This window comes from Sinocyclocheilus grahami, unplaced genomic scaffold (genome assembly GCF_001515645.1).
Source record: "Sinocyclocheilus grahami isolate Dianchi unplaced genomic scaffold, SAMN03320097.WGS_v1.1 scaffold449.1, whole genome shotgun sequence".
NCBI classification, from domain to species: Eukaryota; Metazoa; Chordata; class Actinopteri; order Cypriniformes; family Cyprinidae; genus Sinocyclocheilus; species Sinocyclocheilus grahami.
Window position 1 is genome coordinate 610,680 of NW_015505628.1, and position 17,500 is coordinate 628,179.

General features: G+C 32.7%; 1 protein-coding gene across 1 annotated transcript in view; it reads right to left on the bottom strand.

Annotated features, from left to right (window-relative positions):
• The window catches only part of LOC107552390 (CLIP-associating protein 1-like), a 76,901-nt gene that overhangs the window by 4,984 nt on the left and 54,417 nt on the right, over positions 1 to 17,500 (bottom strand). Inside the window, exons 24-34 of the mRNA XM_016234258.1 lie at positions 16,664 to 16,743; positions 16,537 to 16,560; positions 13,617 to 13,760; positions 12,002 to 12,148; positions 9,972 to 10,090; positions 4,989 to 5,136; positions 4,168 to 4,378; positions 4,029 to 4,085; positions 2,735 to 2,925; positions 2,507 to 2,635; positions 820 to 1,026 (exon numbers count right to left, since the gene is read on the bottom strand). Of these exons, the coding sequence (XP_016089744.1) occupies positions 820 to 1,026; positions 2,507 to 2,635; positions 2,735 to 2,925; positions 4,029 to 4,085; positions 4,168 to 4,378; positions 4,989 to 5,136; positions 9,972 to 10,090; positions 12,002 to 12,148; positions 13,617 to 13,760; positions 16,537 to 16,560; positions 16,664 to 16,743 (1,457 nt within the window). The remainder of the gene's footprint in view (positions 1 to 819; positions 1,027 to 2,506; positions 2,636 to 2,734; positions 2,926 to 4,028; positions 4,086 to 4,167; positions 4,379 to 4,988; positions 5,137 to 9,971; positions 10,091 to 12,001; positions 12,149 to 13,616; positions 13,761 to 16,536; positions 16,561 to 16,663; positions 16,744 to 17,500) is intronic.

The window sequence follows — 17,500 nt, forward strand, 5'->3', positions numbered from 1 at the left end:
TCTCTTCTGCTCACCAAGCCTGCATTTATTTGATCCAAAATACAGCAAAAGCAGTAACATTGTGAAATATTTTTAGTATTTAAAATAACTGCTTTCTATCTGAATATATTTTAAAATGTAATTTATTCCTGCGATTTCAAAGCAGAATTTTAGCATCATTACTCCAGTCACATGATCCTTCAGAAATCATTCTAATATTCTGATTTGCTGTTTAAAAACATTTATTATTATGATTATGCTGAATACAGCTGAGTAGAATGTTATCTTAGGTTTCTTTGATAAATAGAAAGTTCAGAAGAACAGCATTTATCTGAAATAGAAATATTTTGTAACATTATAAATGTCTTTATTATCACTTTTGATCAATTTAATGCATCCTTGCTAATAAAAGTATTAATTTATTTTAAGAAAGCGTCTTACTGAAGCCATACTTTTGAACGGTAATGAATGCCATATTAATTTACTGTCACTTGATGTTTGTGAGTGAACTATGCTTATGACCCAACACTTTTTAAATGATTCACTCAATCTGATTTGAACATATAATCAATGAAACATCTCACAATCTATTTAACTTGGACAAAAATAGCGCTTAAATACATTTCAGTTGAGTTTTGTTTTGGAGGGGGTTGGACAAATTTTCTGAATGAACCGATTCATTAAAATAAACTGGGCACTCCCAGTAAGAAAGTGCATGTCATGTGACCTGATTTCTCTCACCGTGTGCCCAGGCGTCTGGTCCTCAACCCCATGGTGAGTGTGTGAGTGTGTGTGTGTGAGTGAGTGAGTGAGTGAGCGTGCGTGCGTGCGTGCGTGTACCTGTAAGAGTCCAGGGATGATGTCGGGCAGGAGCTGAATCAGGGAATCCTGGAGAATGCGCTCAATTACTTTGGTCTGCATTTTAATGGCGGCGAGGTTGATGGGATAGTCGGCCGTCTGGATGATGGGACACAGGACTTTGATGCACTGCTCTGAGTGGATGGATCCGGCCAGCGTGGACGCCGTTTCTTCTGCCGCCCGCACCACCTGTGGAGACACGAGACACGACCGTCAGATAAACAGCACAGAAGAGTGACGTTAAAGAGAGAATAATGGCTCTTAGAGCAGCGCTTCTCAACTTTTTTGACTCGAAGGCCCTACATTGTCCTCCGCAATATTTCAAGGCCCCCATGTAGACTAATATGTTTCTGTAAATACAAATTTTGTTTTCAAAGTTTTTGATTTATATAAAATATATTTCAGGGTTATTAAAGTTAGCAAAAACTAAAATAGTTAAAAAAGCAAAACATTTAATATAATATAATAAAACATAAAAATTATTTATTTTCAGCAATGCCAAGTCAACATTTCTCATTTTGATTAAGTTTAACTTTATATATGAAAATAGCAGAAACTAAAATTGACATAAAAATTTATAAAAGTTATACAGACATATTAAAAAAAACAAAAACCTTAAAGAATTGTATTCAAAACTAGTCAATGACACTAAAATAAGTAAAAATAAGTACAACTATTATAATTATGTCTTTATTATCACTTTTGATCAATTTAATGCATCCTTGCTAATAAAAGTATTAATTTCATAATTTAATAATAAATATATAATGAGTTAAATATACTGACTCCAAGCTTTTGAATGGTATAGTGTATCATGTTACAAATGCTTTTTATTTCAGATAAATGCTGATCTTTGGATCTTTCTATTCATCAAATTTTTTTTTTTTTTAATTTTTTTTTTTTTTTTAATTCCCCAGGGTTTTAAATTTTTTGTTTCTTTTAATTATTTCGGCGAGGTTGATGGGATAGTCGGCCGTCTGGATGATGGGACACAGGACTTTGATGCACTGCTCTGAGTGGATGGATCCGGCCAGCGTGGACGCCGTTTCTTCTGCCGCCCGCACCACCTGTGGAGACACGAGACACGACCGTCAGATAAACAGCACAGAAGAGTGACGTTAAAGAGAGAATAATGGCTCTTAGAGCAGCGCTTCTCAACTTTTTTGACTCGAAGGCCCTACATTGTCCTCCGCAATATTTCAAGGCCCCCATGTAGACTAATATGTTTCTGTAAATACAAATTTTGTTTTCAAAGTTTTTGATTTATATAAAATATATTTCAGGGTTATTAAAGTTAGCAAAAACTAAAATAGTTAAAAAAGCAAAACATTTAATATAATATAATAAAACATCTTTCTAGTTTTGTTTTTAGTTTTAGTTTATTTAGTATGTCAAGTTACAATCAATGAAAATAAGACATAATGACTTGCAACTAGCTGAAATAAAATATATATTTTCAAAGTTTAGCTTGTTAACTATAATAGCCTTCCTCATACTTCATGTATGGGAATCCTGGTTCTTTAGAGACAAAAACAGTTACTGAGGGGGAGAATTAAAGCAAGAAATATCTCGACTAAGTAGTTTCAGCTTATGTTAATGCTTGCTTTGTCTCATCTTGAAGCCCTCTGGTGGAGAAGTGCTGTATTATTAGAGAGAGAGTCTGGCCCACCTCTTTGTGGCAGTCTTTATGGGCCTCCAGGGTTTTCATGATGGTGAGTTCTGCGTAGTTCTTGAAGCGCGCCGGTTGACTGCGCATGATCTCTTTCAGGACGCGCAGAGCCAGCGCTCGGATGGTGTGCTGTGGACGGACACAACCCTTCTTTAGCTGCACCTGTGCTGTTTTTAATTGTTGGACCATGTGACTATCAAGTACAGTATATGAGTGAGTCTCTCTCACGTCTCTGTCTCCCAGCGTCTCCAGCAGCAGCAGCAGCATGGTTTTGAAATGCTCCTCCCACACAGCCAGACTGTCGTCACGCGTGACCTTCAGCAGCTCCAGCAGAGCGGCCCGCCTCTCCTCCACACGCTCGCTGTGATTGGACAGCTCCTTCAGCAGATCACCAATCATCTCCAGGTGCTGCCTGGGTCCTGACCAATCACAGTCAGCGACATTAAACACACAATCTGAACATTAATGCACCGAATCACATCTGAATGAATCACTGAAGCATAATGGAATCATAGCGCTCAGGAAAGGCTTTTAATATTCAGTGGCCATCAACTTTTCAGCTGCCTTATATTTTAACCAGTCCTTAAAAAGTATTTATAGAAACTAAAGCTGAACTGTTTTGAAATGTTCATACATTATCTATGGCAGGGTTTTTCACCCTAACACTAAACTAAAGCCCTTAAAAATAATAATAATAAAAAAATAAAATAAAATATACCTTTTTAAAAATATACATTAAAAAAACAAAAATATATACGTATATATATTAAATAAATAATATAATATATATATTATATTAATATAATATAATATAAACTTTTTTTATTTCAGCTTTCAACATTTCATTTTTGTTTAGTTTAACTTGGAGTACTAAAATAACTGACACTAAACAAATAATAAATAATACATATTATATAGGCATAAAAAAATTAAAATAACAAAAACAGCAAAATGACAAAGAATTTAACTAAAATGAAAACTGAAAATAATGAATACATAAAAATGAATTAAGTCTAAATAGCAATATTTAAAACAAAAACTAATAAAAACGAATTCCTCAATTGTAAGTCGCTTTGGATAAAAGCGTCTGCTAAATTAATAAATGTAAATGTAATAAAATAACATGACAAAAGTACTAAATTTTAAACTAAAATGAAAACAGAAAATAATAAATAAATAAAATAAATAAATACACTTAAATAGTAATATTTAAAACAAAAAACTCATAAAAACAACACAACTAAATTAATAGAAATATTAAACAAATTAAAATGCAAACAAATAATAATAAATAAATTAAACTTAAATAGTAATATTTAAAACACGAGAACACAACAAAATTACTAAGAATTTATCTAAAATGAAAATGAAAACTGAAAACATAAAAAGAAAATCTAATTCAAAATATTAACAAACTCTATAAGAGTATATCAGTGATGCTAAAATAACACTTATCTATGGAGATGTTTATTTACAGAAGCTGACTTTTGCTCTTTTCAAACGGGTTCAAACCTCCTCATACCTGCAGAAAAACCTTTCGGATGCAGGATTTTGTTTTCTCCGCAGTCCTGTGGACGACCTGAAAGAGAAACCCAAAGACGCTGGCCTGTTTCTGTGAACATCACGAAGTGATTCTTCTGTTGATGTGTTTGTTCATTTACCGTCTCGGACGTGCTCCACGTCGTCAAGCACGGCGAGCGCTCCTTTCTCGTAGGCGCTGATGGAGTCGCTGTAGTTGTATTGGTTGTATTCGCGAGCCCACGGGCCGCTGAACGATCGAGGGGACGGTGTGTTTAATAATGATGTCTTGTTGTCCAGCGCTGTCCGGCCTCCTTCCATCACACCAGCGGACAGACGAGGATCCACACCGGTCTGAAAGAGAAATCTGCATATTTAGCTTCAACCTTGTGTCTGACTATAACATCTATTAATCAGAAGAATTCAAACACTCTTGTGACATCATTCATATCCATTCTGGTATTATAAGATTAATCAGTTTGAGGGCAGAAGAAAGAAGTCAGCAAGGCAGCATTTATTTGGAATATAAATCTTTTCTAATATTATCAATGTCTTTACTGTCACTTTTGATCAATTCAATGCATAAAATAAAATTAATAAAAGTATTAATTAAAAAAAACTTAATATTAATCTAATATCTATTAAAATTTAAACAACCTGGCCATTTGAAAAAAAAAGCAATTATATAAAATGTATATGAAGATATTAAGCTTCATATACGTTTAATGTAATTGCTATTTTCAAATGGTCAGGTTGTTTACATTTTGAAAGTTGCTGGAGATATTGTTGATCACAGGCTACAAGTTGCTTAATATTTAGCATTTTGAGGCCTCAATCTTCTATTTCAGATGAAAATATGAAAAGCTTTGCAGCTTAAAAAATTAATGCAGACCTTCTTGTTTGATTAGTTTGGGTCAACCTGAAGCAACATCTTGAAGACAGTCTTGCAGGAGGAGGTACTCACCGTATCGTCCCTCTTGCCGTCATGTTTGATGGGCTCGAGTATGCCTTCCTGACTGCGGAAACTAAAGCTCTGGATGGCTTCGGTTACACCTCTCAACGAGCTGAAGATCTCCTCTGAGTTCATGTTCTCGGTGTCGTACTCCAGCATACTGCGCACACACACACACACACACACACACACACACACAGAGTGAGGCCTGACTCTATATGCATTGACTTTAACATACAACACAAGGCGGACAGACGACACACAGATGTGATGAATGCATCAACTGCTCAGCTGCAAAGTCAAAGTGACACATCTTAAACATTTCATACAGACAGATTAACACTCGACAAACCTTTGCATTTGCCACGAAGCAAAAAGTGGTTGGAACAACAGAAATCAGATGGATGAGAGACAGAAAGACATCACAAAAGTAATGAAAATGTAAGACACGGATTCTCACGCTGAGACAAATACAAAGAGAGTGCAGTTTGACCAAAATATAAGGTTTGCACATTTGCTAAAATTTCTAGGATTTAAAAAAAAAACTTTCAAGGCAAGACAATACAGGTGAAAAGTGTAAAAATATACTTTCCCCAGATGATTATTCACCGCACATTAAGACAGTTTTCTTGAAATGTTATGTTTAAATATGCAGGTAAGGAATTATCTAATTAAATGTGTACTAATTTGCATACATTTCCAGAACATCAATCTGAACTTTGGATAAAGCCAGGTTCAAAATTAGTTTTTAATTTGTTGACATATTAAATATTTATATTTTTACAGAGGAGATTTTGGATTTCTGCTTTTATCACTCCAAAAATCAGAAAATACTGTCAACAAACAGAAATAGGAAAATACCACATTTTTATGAAAAATATGTTGCATAATACCAGGTGAATCACATATGAACAAACCCCTCAGTAAAAACCTTCAGAATATAGACAGGAATAAAACTGTTAAGTTTGGTGTTTGTAAGTGCTGCTGAAGTGGAGAAACAAACTCACGGCCTTTAAATATATGGACTTTCGCCATATTTTTAGGAAGAAAATGTTCTAGAAATAAGTCTGAATGATACATTTTGGTGTATGTAAGTGCTGCTGAAGTGGAGAATTTTTTTTTATAGATATGTATTGTAATTTAAATCTACAGACGCAAATATATAAAAATGCAATAATTAACTCAGGTAAATGACATATGAACAAACCCCTCAGTAAAATCCTTCAGAATATAGATATGAATAAAACTGTAAATTTTGGTGTATTTAAGTGCTGCTGAAGTGGAGAAAAAATGTTTATAGATATGTATTGTAATTGAAATCTACAGACGCAAATAAATAAAAATGCAATAATTAACTCAGGTGAATGATACATGAACAAACCCCTCAGTAAAAACCTTCAGAATATAGATATGAATAAAACTGTAAATTTTGGTGTATTTAAGTGCTGCTGAAGTGGAGAAAGAATGTTTATAGATATGTATTGTAATTGAAATCTACAGACGCAAATACATAAAGATGCAATAATTAACTCAGGTGAATGACACATGAACAAACCCCTCAGTAAAAACCTTCAGAATATAGATATGAATAAAACTGTAAATTTTGGTGTATTTAAGTGCTGCTGAAGTGGAGAAAAAACTTTTATAGATATGGATTGTAATTGAAATCTACAGACGCAAATAGATTAAGTGCAATAATAATCTCACGGGAATGATATATGAACAAACTCCTCAGTAAAAACCTTCAGAATATAGACAGGAATAAAACTGTAAATCTTGGTGTTTTTTAAGTGCTGCTGAAGTGGAGAACAACTTTTAAAGATATGTATTGTAACTGAAATCTACAGACGCAAATATATAAAAATGCAATAATTAACTCAGGTGAATGACATATGAACAAACCCCTTGGGAATGATATATGAACAAACCCCTCAGTAAAAACCTTCAGAATATAGACAGGAATAAAACTGTAAATTTTGGTGTTTTTTAAGTGCTGCTGAAGTGGAGATAAAACATTTATAGATATGTATTGTAATTGAAATCTACAGACGCAAATACAATTTTACTTAAAATGAACACTTAAATGTGTATTTTGGATGTTTTCTTTCCTCTAGTTTGAAATAAGACATGTTATGGAAGCAAAATAGCTAAATTGATCAGTGCATGAAAAAGATGACTGGGTTTGCCTGTAGTGTTTTGCCTTAAAAGGAACATTCCAGGTCCATTTAAACCTAAAACATTTCTTTAAATGTCATGCATTGACTTTAAATTGATTAGACTACCAATGAAAAACCAATAATTGTGCAGGAAATTCCTGCTCTTATGTGCTAGCATCCTGACGCCCGGGCTGAGGTGTGTTACCTGGGCGAATACGCCCTCCGATAGGCCCGGAGAGGGGGGGTGGCAGGGCCGGAGTGGGGAGGAGGGAGGTTAGAAGAAGACTTTGAGCTCCGGCCCCACAAACGACTGAGCCGAGAGGAAGAGGAGGATGAAGAGAGAGCAGGGAGGTGTAGAAACAAAGAGGAGGAAGAGAGGAAGAAAAGAGGAAACAGTGAAAGATGCTAGTTCTAAAACTACCATATCCTGACCAAACACGACGCCATCAAACAATACATCACGTCTTGCACATTTAAGTGAGTTTTGGTCCAAACCAGCTGTGAGCACACAGAGATGCTTCTGTTTTTATGCATAGTGCTGGGAAACTCCGCCAACAATGAAACCTGATTGGTCCACAAGTCTGTATATTAAACAGTAAATGTGATTATCGTTAAATAAAACTAAAACCATAAAAAATTAAATAAGCATGAACTAAAAAAAATATTTCAGTTAACTGCCACGGCAACATTTCTCATTTTCATTTAGTTTAAGTTAAAGAACTAAAATCACAAAAACTAAAAATTTAATAGAAACTATACAGACATAATAAAGAAAACTAAAAATGACAAAACACACAACAAAATCACTAAAACTTCACCTAAAATAAAATGAAACGGATAATCTAAAAATACAATTTAATTCAAAATATTAACAAGAACTACAACAGTAAGGTATATCAATGATACTAAAATAACACTGATTCTGAATGGTTGAGATTTTGTCACTTCAGGCAGCATTTTGAAGCATTGAAACATAAAATTTAAAGAATAATTCAGAAAAATAATTATTAAAAGAAATAACAAATAAACACCCTTCACACATCTGAGTTGTTGAAGAAATTACAGTCACTGTTGTTGCTCATTTCAGCCAAAGAAGCACAAAATGTTATTATTTAACAAAATTTACTTTATAAGGAACAAGTGTTGAATTACATTTTCCTTTCAATAACAAAAAAGAGGAAAAACGAAAAATATCACTTATCATGGCTGGTCAAAACAAAAATTATCGTATTGCGTCACAACAAAAACAGAGACATTTACAATCTGCAACATAAGATGCAACACCCTTTGAAATGTCAAAACAGAGCAATATTAGTAATATAACATGGATTTAATGTAATTTCATGATGTGCATTTAGTGCAGAAGCTGTTTGTTAGTTCATGCAGAAATGAAAAACATCCTAAAAAACAAATCTAAATAGCATCAACATTTATTTGCCTTCAGAGAGTTTGAAAATGAGTGAAACATGACTGTTCATTCATTTTGGTTATTAAACTAAAGCGTGTAAAACCATGTTCAAAGATGGGTTACTGATGAGGACAGGATCACTAGAGCAAATGTTTGTCTTTTGGAGCAAAAGAACATTAGAAAGTCAATGATTCGAGTTACGACCAGGACCACATGAAATATGCATTTTCGGTGTCAGTTTGTGTTGTATTGAAATAAATGTTGTAATTACATTGAATTAAACATGATTGAATGTGTTCAATTTAGCCAAGAATATGATATTCTTAATATAAAATAATATATATATATATATTTATATATATATTAAAACCATAAAAATTTATTTTGTTGCTTTAAATAAAATAAGTTACCTGAAATAAAAAAAAATAAAAAAGGTCAACTTATTTTATTTCATTCTCTTTTACTTCAAGCAATAGTTACAATTTAAGTTTAGTTTAAAATATCTGAAACATATTTTAGGTGATGTGTAGCAGGGTTATTACTGATAACTAAAATTAAAACCATAAAAAAATGTTTTTTGTTGCTTTAAATAAAATAATAGTTACTTGAAATAAAAAAAATGAAAAAAAGGTCAACTTATTTTATTTCATTCTCTTTTACTTCAAGCAATAGTTGCACTTTAAATTTAGTTTAAAATATCTGAAATTAAATAAACTAAAACTAATAAATCAAATTAATAAAACGCTATATAGACATTTTAAAAAACAAACAAATAAAAATTACAAAAACAGCACAATTAACTAACTAAAATTAAAATGAAAACAATACACATAAAACTACCTGAGAGTATTATATTCTTCACATAAAATATGTATTATTATTTAATAATTAATAATAATAATAATAATAATAATAAATAAAATAATAACAGTAATATTTAAAATAGTATTTTATTATTATTTGTATTTTATTATTTATTTATCATGCTCATTTAAAAAAATAAAAAAATAAACTATTGTTTCTGCAGTCTCAGATTCCATGTAGTCCTGATCATGTCCCACAGCTTCACAGATGGTTGTTTTGAGGTGGTGTACCTGGGTGACATTCCCCCGTGTGAGCCGTTGGTGGGTGAGGTCAGTGGGCTGCTGCGGGTCACCGGGTGTCGTGGAGGGGTGCGTCCCACAATGCTGCTGCCGCTGGGAGACGCCTGAGACTGAACAAACAACACAGACGTTTGAGCGAGCAACACACTGTAACATAATATAAATAATAATAATAATAATTTGTTATTAATTATTTGTATTTTATTATTTATTTATCAAGCTCATTTAAAAAAATAAAAAAATAAACTATTGTTTCTGCAGTCTCAGATTCCATGTAGTCCTGATCATGTCCCACAGCTTCACAGATGGTTGTTTTGAGGTGGTGTACCTGGGTGACATTCCCCCGTGTGAGCCGTTGGTGGGTGAGGTCAGTGGGCTGCTGCGGGTCACCGGGTGTCGTGGAGGGGTGCGTCCCACAATGCTGCTGCCGCTGGGAGACGCCTGAGACTGAACAAACAACACAGACGTTTGAGCGAGCAACACACTGTAACATTCAGTGACAGACAGGGGCATGTTTAGAGTAGGGCTGTCAAAAAAATCTAATTTTGAATTTAAAATAAAAATCCACATTTTAGGTGTGCATGAGGCAGCCTTATCAGTGGCACACAAGATGCGATAACGATGTAGGTGTCATTGCATTTTAATGTTTTTTTAGCCTATCCAGTTGAAGCCACTGGATGCGGCTCTGCTACATTGTTCACTCAAAATATTGTGGAAAAGATCTTGTTTACGTCAAAACTGAAACCAAGCCGTTCACACAGAACACATATTTATCGCATTTTCTATAGGGACATCTATCACCGTTGCACTCTCGTCTCGCACAAGAGAGCATTTTGTCTAGATGTTTAGAAAGCCATGTACATTTAATGTAAGTTCAACTTTTAAAAAAACATGTCTCAAGACTTTATGGCGGTTTTTCTGCATCCCACTGCATCTCATGTTTTTAAATGAAGAAAGTTCTCTTTGTGATTGGTTTTTGGTCCTTTGTATTATACATGATGCTGTTTTGATTCTAACTGTTTAAGCAACTTAATTAATTTTATATGGTTCATAAACATTATTTTAAATATTAAGCACTTTTTTCAAAGATAGTCGTGTTATTTTATTGCTTTGAATAAACGTGCATTAGTAATTTTTTGCTCGATGCGCCCTCTTGTGGCCTCAGGAGAGAAGCCAAAAGCTTTTTTTTCCCCATAACTGAAATTATGCTTTAAATTCGAATATAATTCAAATATTGATAATATTTAAGTACAAAAAAATTTTTCAGCCATTTTGACAGCCCTAGTTTAGAGTTTTGTGGGCCCTAAGCAAACAGTCCCTGGGGACCCCCGCGGTAGAAATCACGTTCCAGGGTATAGCCATAACCAAGTTTTGACAATTAGTGAGGTCTGGGGTGGGGTGTTAAGAATTGTGCTATAATAACACCTACAAATACAACCCATTATATACATACAAACTTTAAAAGAGACAGACATGTAAATGTTTGTAAAAGATGTTTTCTCTGTTTTAGGGGGAAGGACACTGTTAATAAGACCTTGTTTACTGCATTCAAATTTGTTAATGCTTTTCTATTGGGGTGGATAATTGTATTACTTGTTTATTATTCATACAATAATACAGTAATAGTTTTCATCAGTAATCAATGCTATACGATAGGAACTTTGCCTAGTGCTCTTATGAATGTTTTAGCATGACTTTGTGAAAGGTTAACTACTAAAACTGAATGAATAGCAAATTCTTTATGGACGGTGTCTTCATATTTGGCATTTTAATTCTGTAACGTACTTGTTCTGCAAATCTCTGTAGTAGTTATTATGCTACTGTTTTTGATAGCATTGATACCATTTCTTACATATAATATCACAATGATCATCGCGTTTGTATTACCGAATGTGGTATCCTGTTCCTGTGCTTTGTGGGCTTTTTAAAAATGTTTTATTACTGTCAGCTTTTAGTGCCGGCGATGCAGTGTTGCCCCCAAAAATAATCATTTAGATGAAGATATCGCTAACCCTAAACTGCAACTTTATTAACTTCCTAAAAGGTCACATTATTTTGAAGAAAAAACCCCCCAAGTCTGTCTTTAGTGGGATTATAAAAACTGGATCTGGCAACATGGAGGCTGCATCCGCGCTTTTATTCACAATTCTCTCTCAAGCCGTGTTCACATGATTTGCTCGCCATCATTTTCACACCATGGACACTGAACAATCTACGCAAACCATGTAAATTTAATTATACATGCAGACACTCATAGGAGGACTTTTAAATGGCTAATTAGAAAGGTAGAAATTGCATGGTTTGCGTGGTGCCTAAACACACTACTGGTGACGGAGAGCGAGATCAGCGCGTGTGTACCACTGTAGCCGCGTTACTGCTGTTCTTCAGATGGTTGTGCAGGAGTTTAGTGGCTCCGTCCTGGAAGGTTTTGGGCAGAGCTCCTAACAGCATGGTGAACTCTGGGGTGTTCAGCTCAAACAGGGCGATCAGAACCATCTGAGCAGCCTGGAAACACACAACCAGCACAAAAAACACTAATGAGATGCTTTAACTGGCAATATGAGACTTTGTCACTTCACAACAAGAAGAGAAAATGACGCATCACACTGTCCCTGATTAGGTGCAAATGAAAGCATTTCAAAATCTTGCAATAACATGAGTTTGATACACATCCCAATGGACCTTAGTGAGGAGTAGACGTCATGTTGAATCTGATGTGAACACATAAAAATGTCTCGGTTACGTATGGTAACCCTCGTTCCCTGAAGGAGGTGCCGCAAATTTTTATTACAGTTTAAATTTTATTTTTAAAATTTGTTATGTTATTTCTTATTAGTTTGTGTTTTTAAAATAACAAAATTAAAAAATATTTTTTTTTTATTTATTTGCAGTTAAAATTGTACTAATTTTATGTCATGTAATTTTGATTCGTTTTTTTATTATAATATTTATGTTTAATTTATGTTTATCTATATCCAATTAAATTTTTGGTAACTTTGTTATGTAATTTCTTAGTCTTTTTAATAGCACTATTAAGGTTTTCTTTTTTTATTTATTTTCAGTGGAATTTTAAATAATTCTGTTTGTAATATTTAACAGTTTTTATTTTTATAAATAATACTATTTGTGTTTTATTTAATTTTTTATTTATATCCAGTAAAATTTGAGTAATTTATGTAATATTTGTTAGTTTTAAGTAATATAATTTATGTTTATTTATTTCCAGTTAAAAGATTAGTAATTTTGTTATGTCATTTTTTTTTTGTTATTAGTTTTTGTGTTTTAAAATAATACTGTTTGGGTTTAATTTATTTGTATTGATTTCAAGTTAAAATTGTAGTAATTTTATGTCATGTAATTTTTATTAGTTTTTTAAAAAATAATTCTATTTAGATTTAATTTATTTTTATTTATCTCCAGTTAAATTTTTGTAATTTTTTTTTTTAAGTGATACATTTATGTAATTTTTATTTATTTATTTCCAGTTCAAAGTTGAGCAATTTTGTTGTCATTTTTTTTAAGTAACACTATTTAGGTTTTTATTTATGAATGGACAAAACATCTGTCCCTCACATCCCTGTTTTTTTTTAATTCATGCCAAAATAAATCTGCACTGCCGAAGGTCAAAGGTCATTCAAGTGCTTCAGAAGGTGTTAGTGGCTCAGAAAGGAGGAAAGACGGTTATCAGCTGCCATGCTGAAACATCAGATCAAAACCCTTCAGACAGCAGCAGTGTTAGACAAGCCCGGCGTGACCTCCGCAGGCAGTCAGGAGGTTAAAGGTCAAGGGTCACTACCTGCTTACATCTCTCCTCCAGGTTACTTTCCCCCGGCAGGGAGGCCACAGTGGAGCTCCTGCCCGACGCCTCCTCATTCAGCCAAATATGAAGCGTCTGAGACACACCACAGCTCACTTTGACAAACCCAACTTCAGCCGGAGCCTCACAGAAAAGAAGAAGAAAAAAAACACTGACCTTCCTGACGTCTGAGCTCTTCGGGTCTGTGGTCCACGTGATGATTCGAGAGACGGCTAACCGCGTCTCGCTGGAGTTCACGAAGTCTGATGGATCCATCTGTCTGGCCAAAGACTCGATGTACTTCAGGATGGCAACCTTCACCTGCTCTCACACACACACACCCACACACCCACACACACAGGTTTGTTTTTGTGAAAAGTGGGGACTCTCCACACACACACACACACACGCACACAAACACACACACATTGGTTTTTATGTTTTATGGGTTCATTCCATAGGCGTAATGTTTTTTCTACTGTTCACACTGTATTTTCTATCCCCTTACCCTAACCCTACACCTAAACCTGCCCCTCACACAAAAATACAGTCATTTTTACATTTTGTAAAGTTTAGTATGTTTTTAAAGCTATTTTAATTATGAGGACTTAGAAAATGTCTTCATATTCAACATGTGATTCAAATGATTCAAAGACATTCACATGGTTTGATAACACTACAATCAGGGTTATTATAGCTATAAAATAAACGTTAAATTAAATAAAATATAAAAATATATTATATTTCAGTTAGTTTCCAAGGCAACATTTCTCATTTTTATTTTTAGTTTAACATGACGTTTTAAAAACTAAAACTGAAATGAAAATTAATAAAAACTATGCAGACATACTTTTTAAAAAATACAAAAAAAGAGACAAAAACATAACAAAATTACTAAAACATTAACTAAAATTACGATGAGCACAGAAAATATCAATATAAAAATATTTAAATATTGATCAAAACTATATAGACATTTAAAAAATGACAAAAGCGCAACAAAAATGTTTAAATAATTCAAAATATTAATAAAAACCATAATAGTACCTCAGTGATACCATTTAACACTGTTTACAATAAGGTTGAATTCTTACCATTTATTATTCTTAGTTAATATTAATTTCAACATCTATTAATGCATTATTACAGTCAAAAGTATTTGCGAATATAATTAATGGATCTGAGCAACACGAACTAAAAATAAACAGTATTTTTATTATCTAACAATAATAAGGATTAATAAGTACTGTAACAAATAAATTGCTCATTGTTAGTTAAAATTAGCACATGCATTAACAATGTGTTAACAATGGTGTTTGAAAGAAAAGTTAAATGACAATCATACGAAATCTATAAACCAGACATACAGCAAGGAAGCATATTTATTGTAATTATTAATAATTCAGCTATTGTCCATAACATTATTCAAATAGTGGTTTTCTATTTTATTTCAAATTGTATTGTTATTATTATTTCAAATATTATTTTTATTCAAAATGTTTTAATTTTGGTGGTTTGATGGACATTAAAATAAAGCAACAAGAAGCCGTGGTTTGCACTGAATTTATAACAGCTAAGGGCCGTTGTTAGGCACGACGCAAAGCTGTTATAAACTCACTGTTAACCACAGCTTCACGGGGCTTATTGAATTTATTTCTGTGATTTCAAAGCTGAATTTTCAGCATCATTACTCCAGTCGCATGATCCTTCAGAAAGCATTCTAATATGCTGATTTGCTGTTTAAGAAACATGTATTATTATTATCAATATTTAAAACAGTTGAGCACATTGTTACAAAAGACTATTTCAGATAAATGCTTTTCTTCTGAACATTCTATTCATCAAAGAAACCTGAAAAATTCTACTCCGCTGTTTTCAACATCATAATAATAATAAATGTTTTTTGAGCAGCAAATCAGAATATTAGAATGATTTCTGAAGGATCATGTGACTGGAGTAATAAATTACATTTAAAATATATTCAAATAGAATTCAGTTATTTTAAATAGTAAAAATATTTCTAAATTGTACTGTTTTCACTGTACTTTGGATCAAATAAATGCACTGCAGGCTTGGTGAGAAGATAATTCAAAAATGAAAAAAACATTAAAAATCTTACTGTTCAAAAACTTTTGACTGCTAGAGTACATCTGTGAAATATTACTAAGATTACGCCACGATGCATGCAGCTAAAACCTAAAGGAACGAACACTGATTAGACAGAAAAGAGACATGCAAAGGATTGACGGTCATGGATGTTTTTGAACAATTACATGCATGTGAATGTAAGTGAATACAGCTGAATCCCATGGCCAGAACAAAAGCCATCTCAAAATCAAAAGGAAAAAAATAAAAAAGTATACACTATCATTGAAATATTTGGGGTCAGTAATTTTTTTTGTTCATAGAAATTATTAATATTATTTTTTATAAGTTAATAAATAATATTACTAATGAATAAATGATTATTATTTATCAACAGTGACAGTAAAGACGTTTATGATGTTACAAAAGATTTCTATTTCACATAAATGCTGTTCTTTTGAACTTTCTATTCATCTGTGAATCCTGAAAAATAAAATGCATCACGGTTTCCATACAAATATTGGGCACTGTTTTCAACATTGATAATAATAATAAGTTATAATCAGAAAATCTTGAGCAGCATATTAGAATGATTTCTGAAGATCATGTGACACTGTAGACTGGAGTAATGATGCTGAAAATTCAGGTTTAATCAAAGAAATAAATTACATTTCAACACATATTCACATAGAAAAGAGTTATTTGAAATTGTAATAATATTTCACAATTTTTACAGTATTTTTGACAAAATAAATGCAGCCTTGATGAGCAGAAGATACTTCATTCAAAAACATAAAAACTAAATACTGACCCCAAATTATTTTAGGACTTTTTTTGCATTCGGACATTGTTTTCATGCCAAATAAAAACACGTTGAAATATTCTCATCTGACTTTTTATACTATATTATACGTTTGTATGAAATGCCACAGACATGATTGGTTTATGAAAGAAATTATGGTGAAGATTTTGAGAGGGAAAACACTCAATCAGGTGTCCATAAACCAACTACCTTATTCCTGGAGTCTCCTAAAAGCTGCAGGGTTTCCAGACAAATGCAGAGGGACAGTAAAGACAAAAACATCAGGAATATGATGACGGATAATAATCAGACTGGAGATGGAGGACGTGATTCTCACCAGAGCGTCTGCCACGGCCGCCTCCACCTCTGTGCCCGTGTTCAAGATCCGCATGGCCTGATGGATGAGACCGAACCGATCTGACGGAGACGGAGACAGAGACGGAGACAGAGACGGAGAGGGGTCAGTAACCACACACAACATCAATGTTCAGAAAAACCAAACTCAGACACTGCATGCTTTTCATTCATCAGCATCACAGCACACAAGCGTACAAACACAGACTGATCTGACTGAAAACATGCAAGAAAACACATCAAGAAATTACAGAAAAGGCAAGAAATTGAAGTCAAAACAACAGTAAAACTCTCAAAATTAAACACAAATATGCAACGGGGCCCAACAGTCTGAAATAATGCTGAAAATGTATGATTCAAATTTAAATGATTAATTATTCAAATCTGGAAATAAACCAAGTTTTAGGATTTTGAATGAATGCATAAATTACATAAATAAATACATAAAACTAATAAAGAGCAAATGCATAAATATTTAAATATTTAAATAACAATATTTAAGTAAAACTAAAAGCATTTGGTACTTTAAAAAATCATTAACTGAAATAAAATAAAATATATAATTTTTTTTGACATTTTTTATTTTATTTTAGCTAAATAATTTCTCATTTTTAATTAGCTTAACGTGATGTACTAAAATAACTACATTTAAAACTGAAATAAAAATGTATAAAAACTACTGTATATAAGTAAAAAAATGACAAAAACATTACAAAATTACTAAACTTTTAACTAAAATAACAATAGAAAATATCAAATTAAAAAATTATTCAAAATATTACTAAAAAACTGATATTGATCTGTATATGAATATAATCAG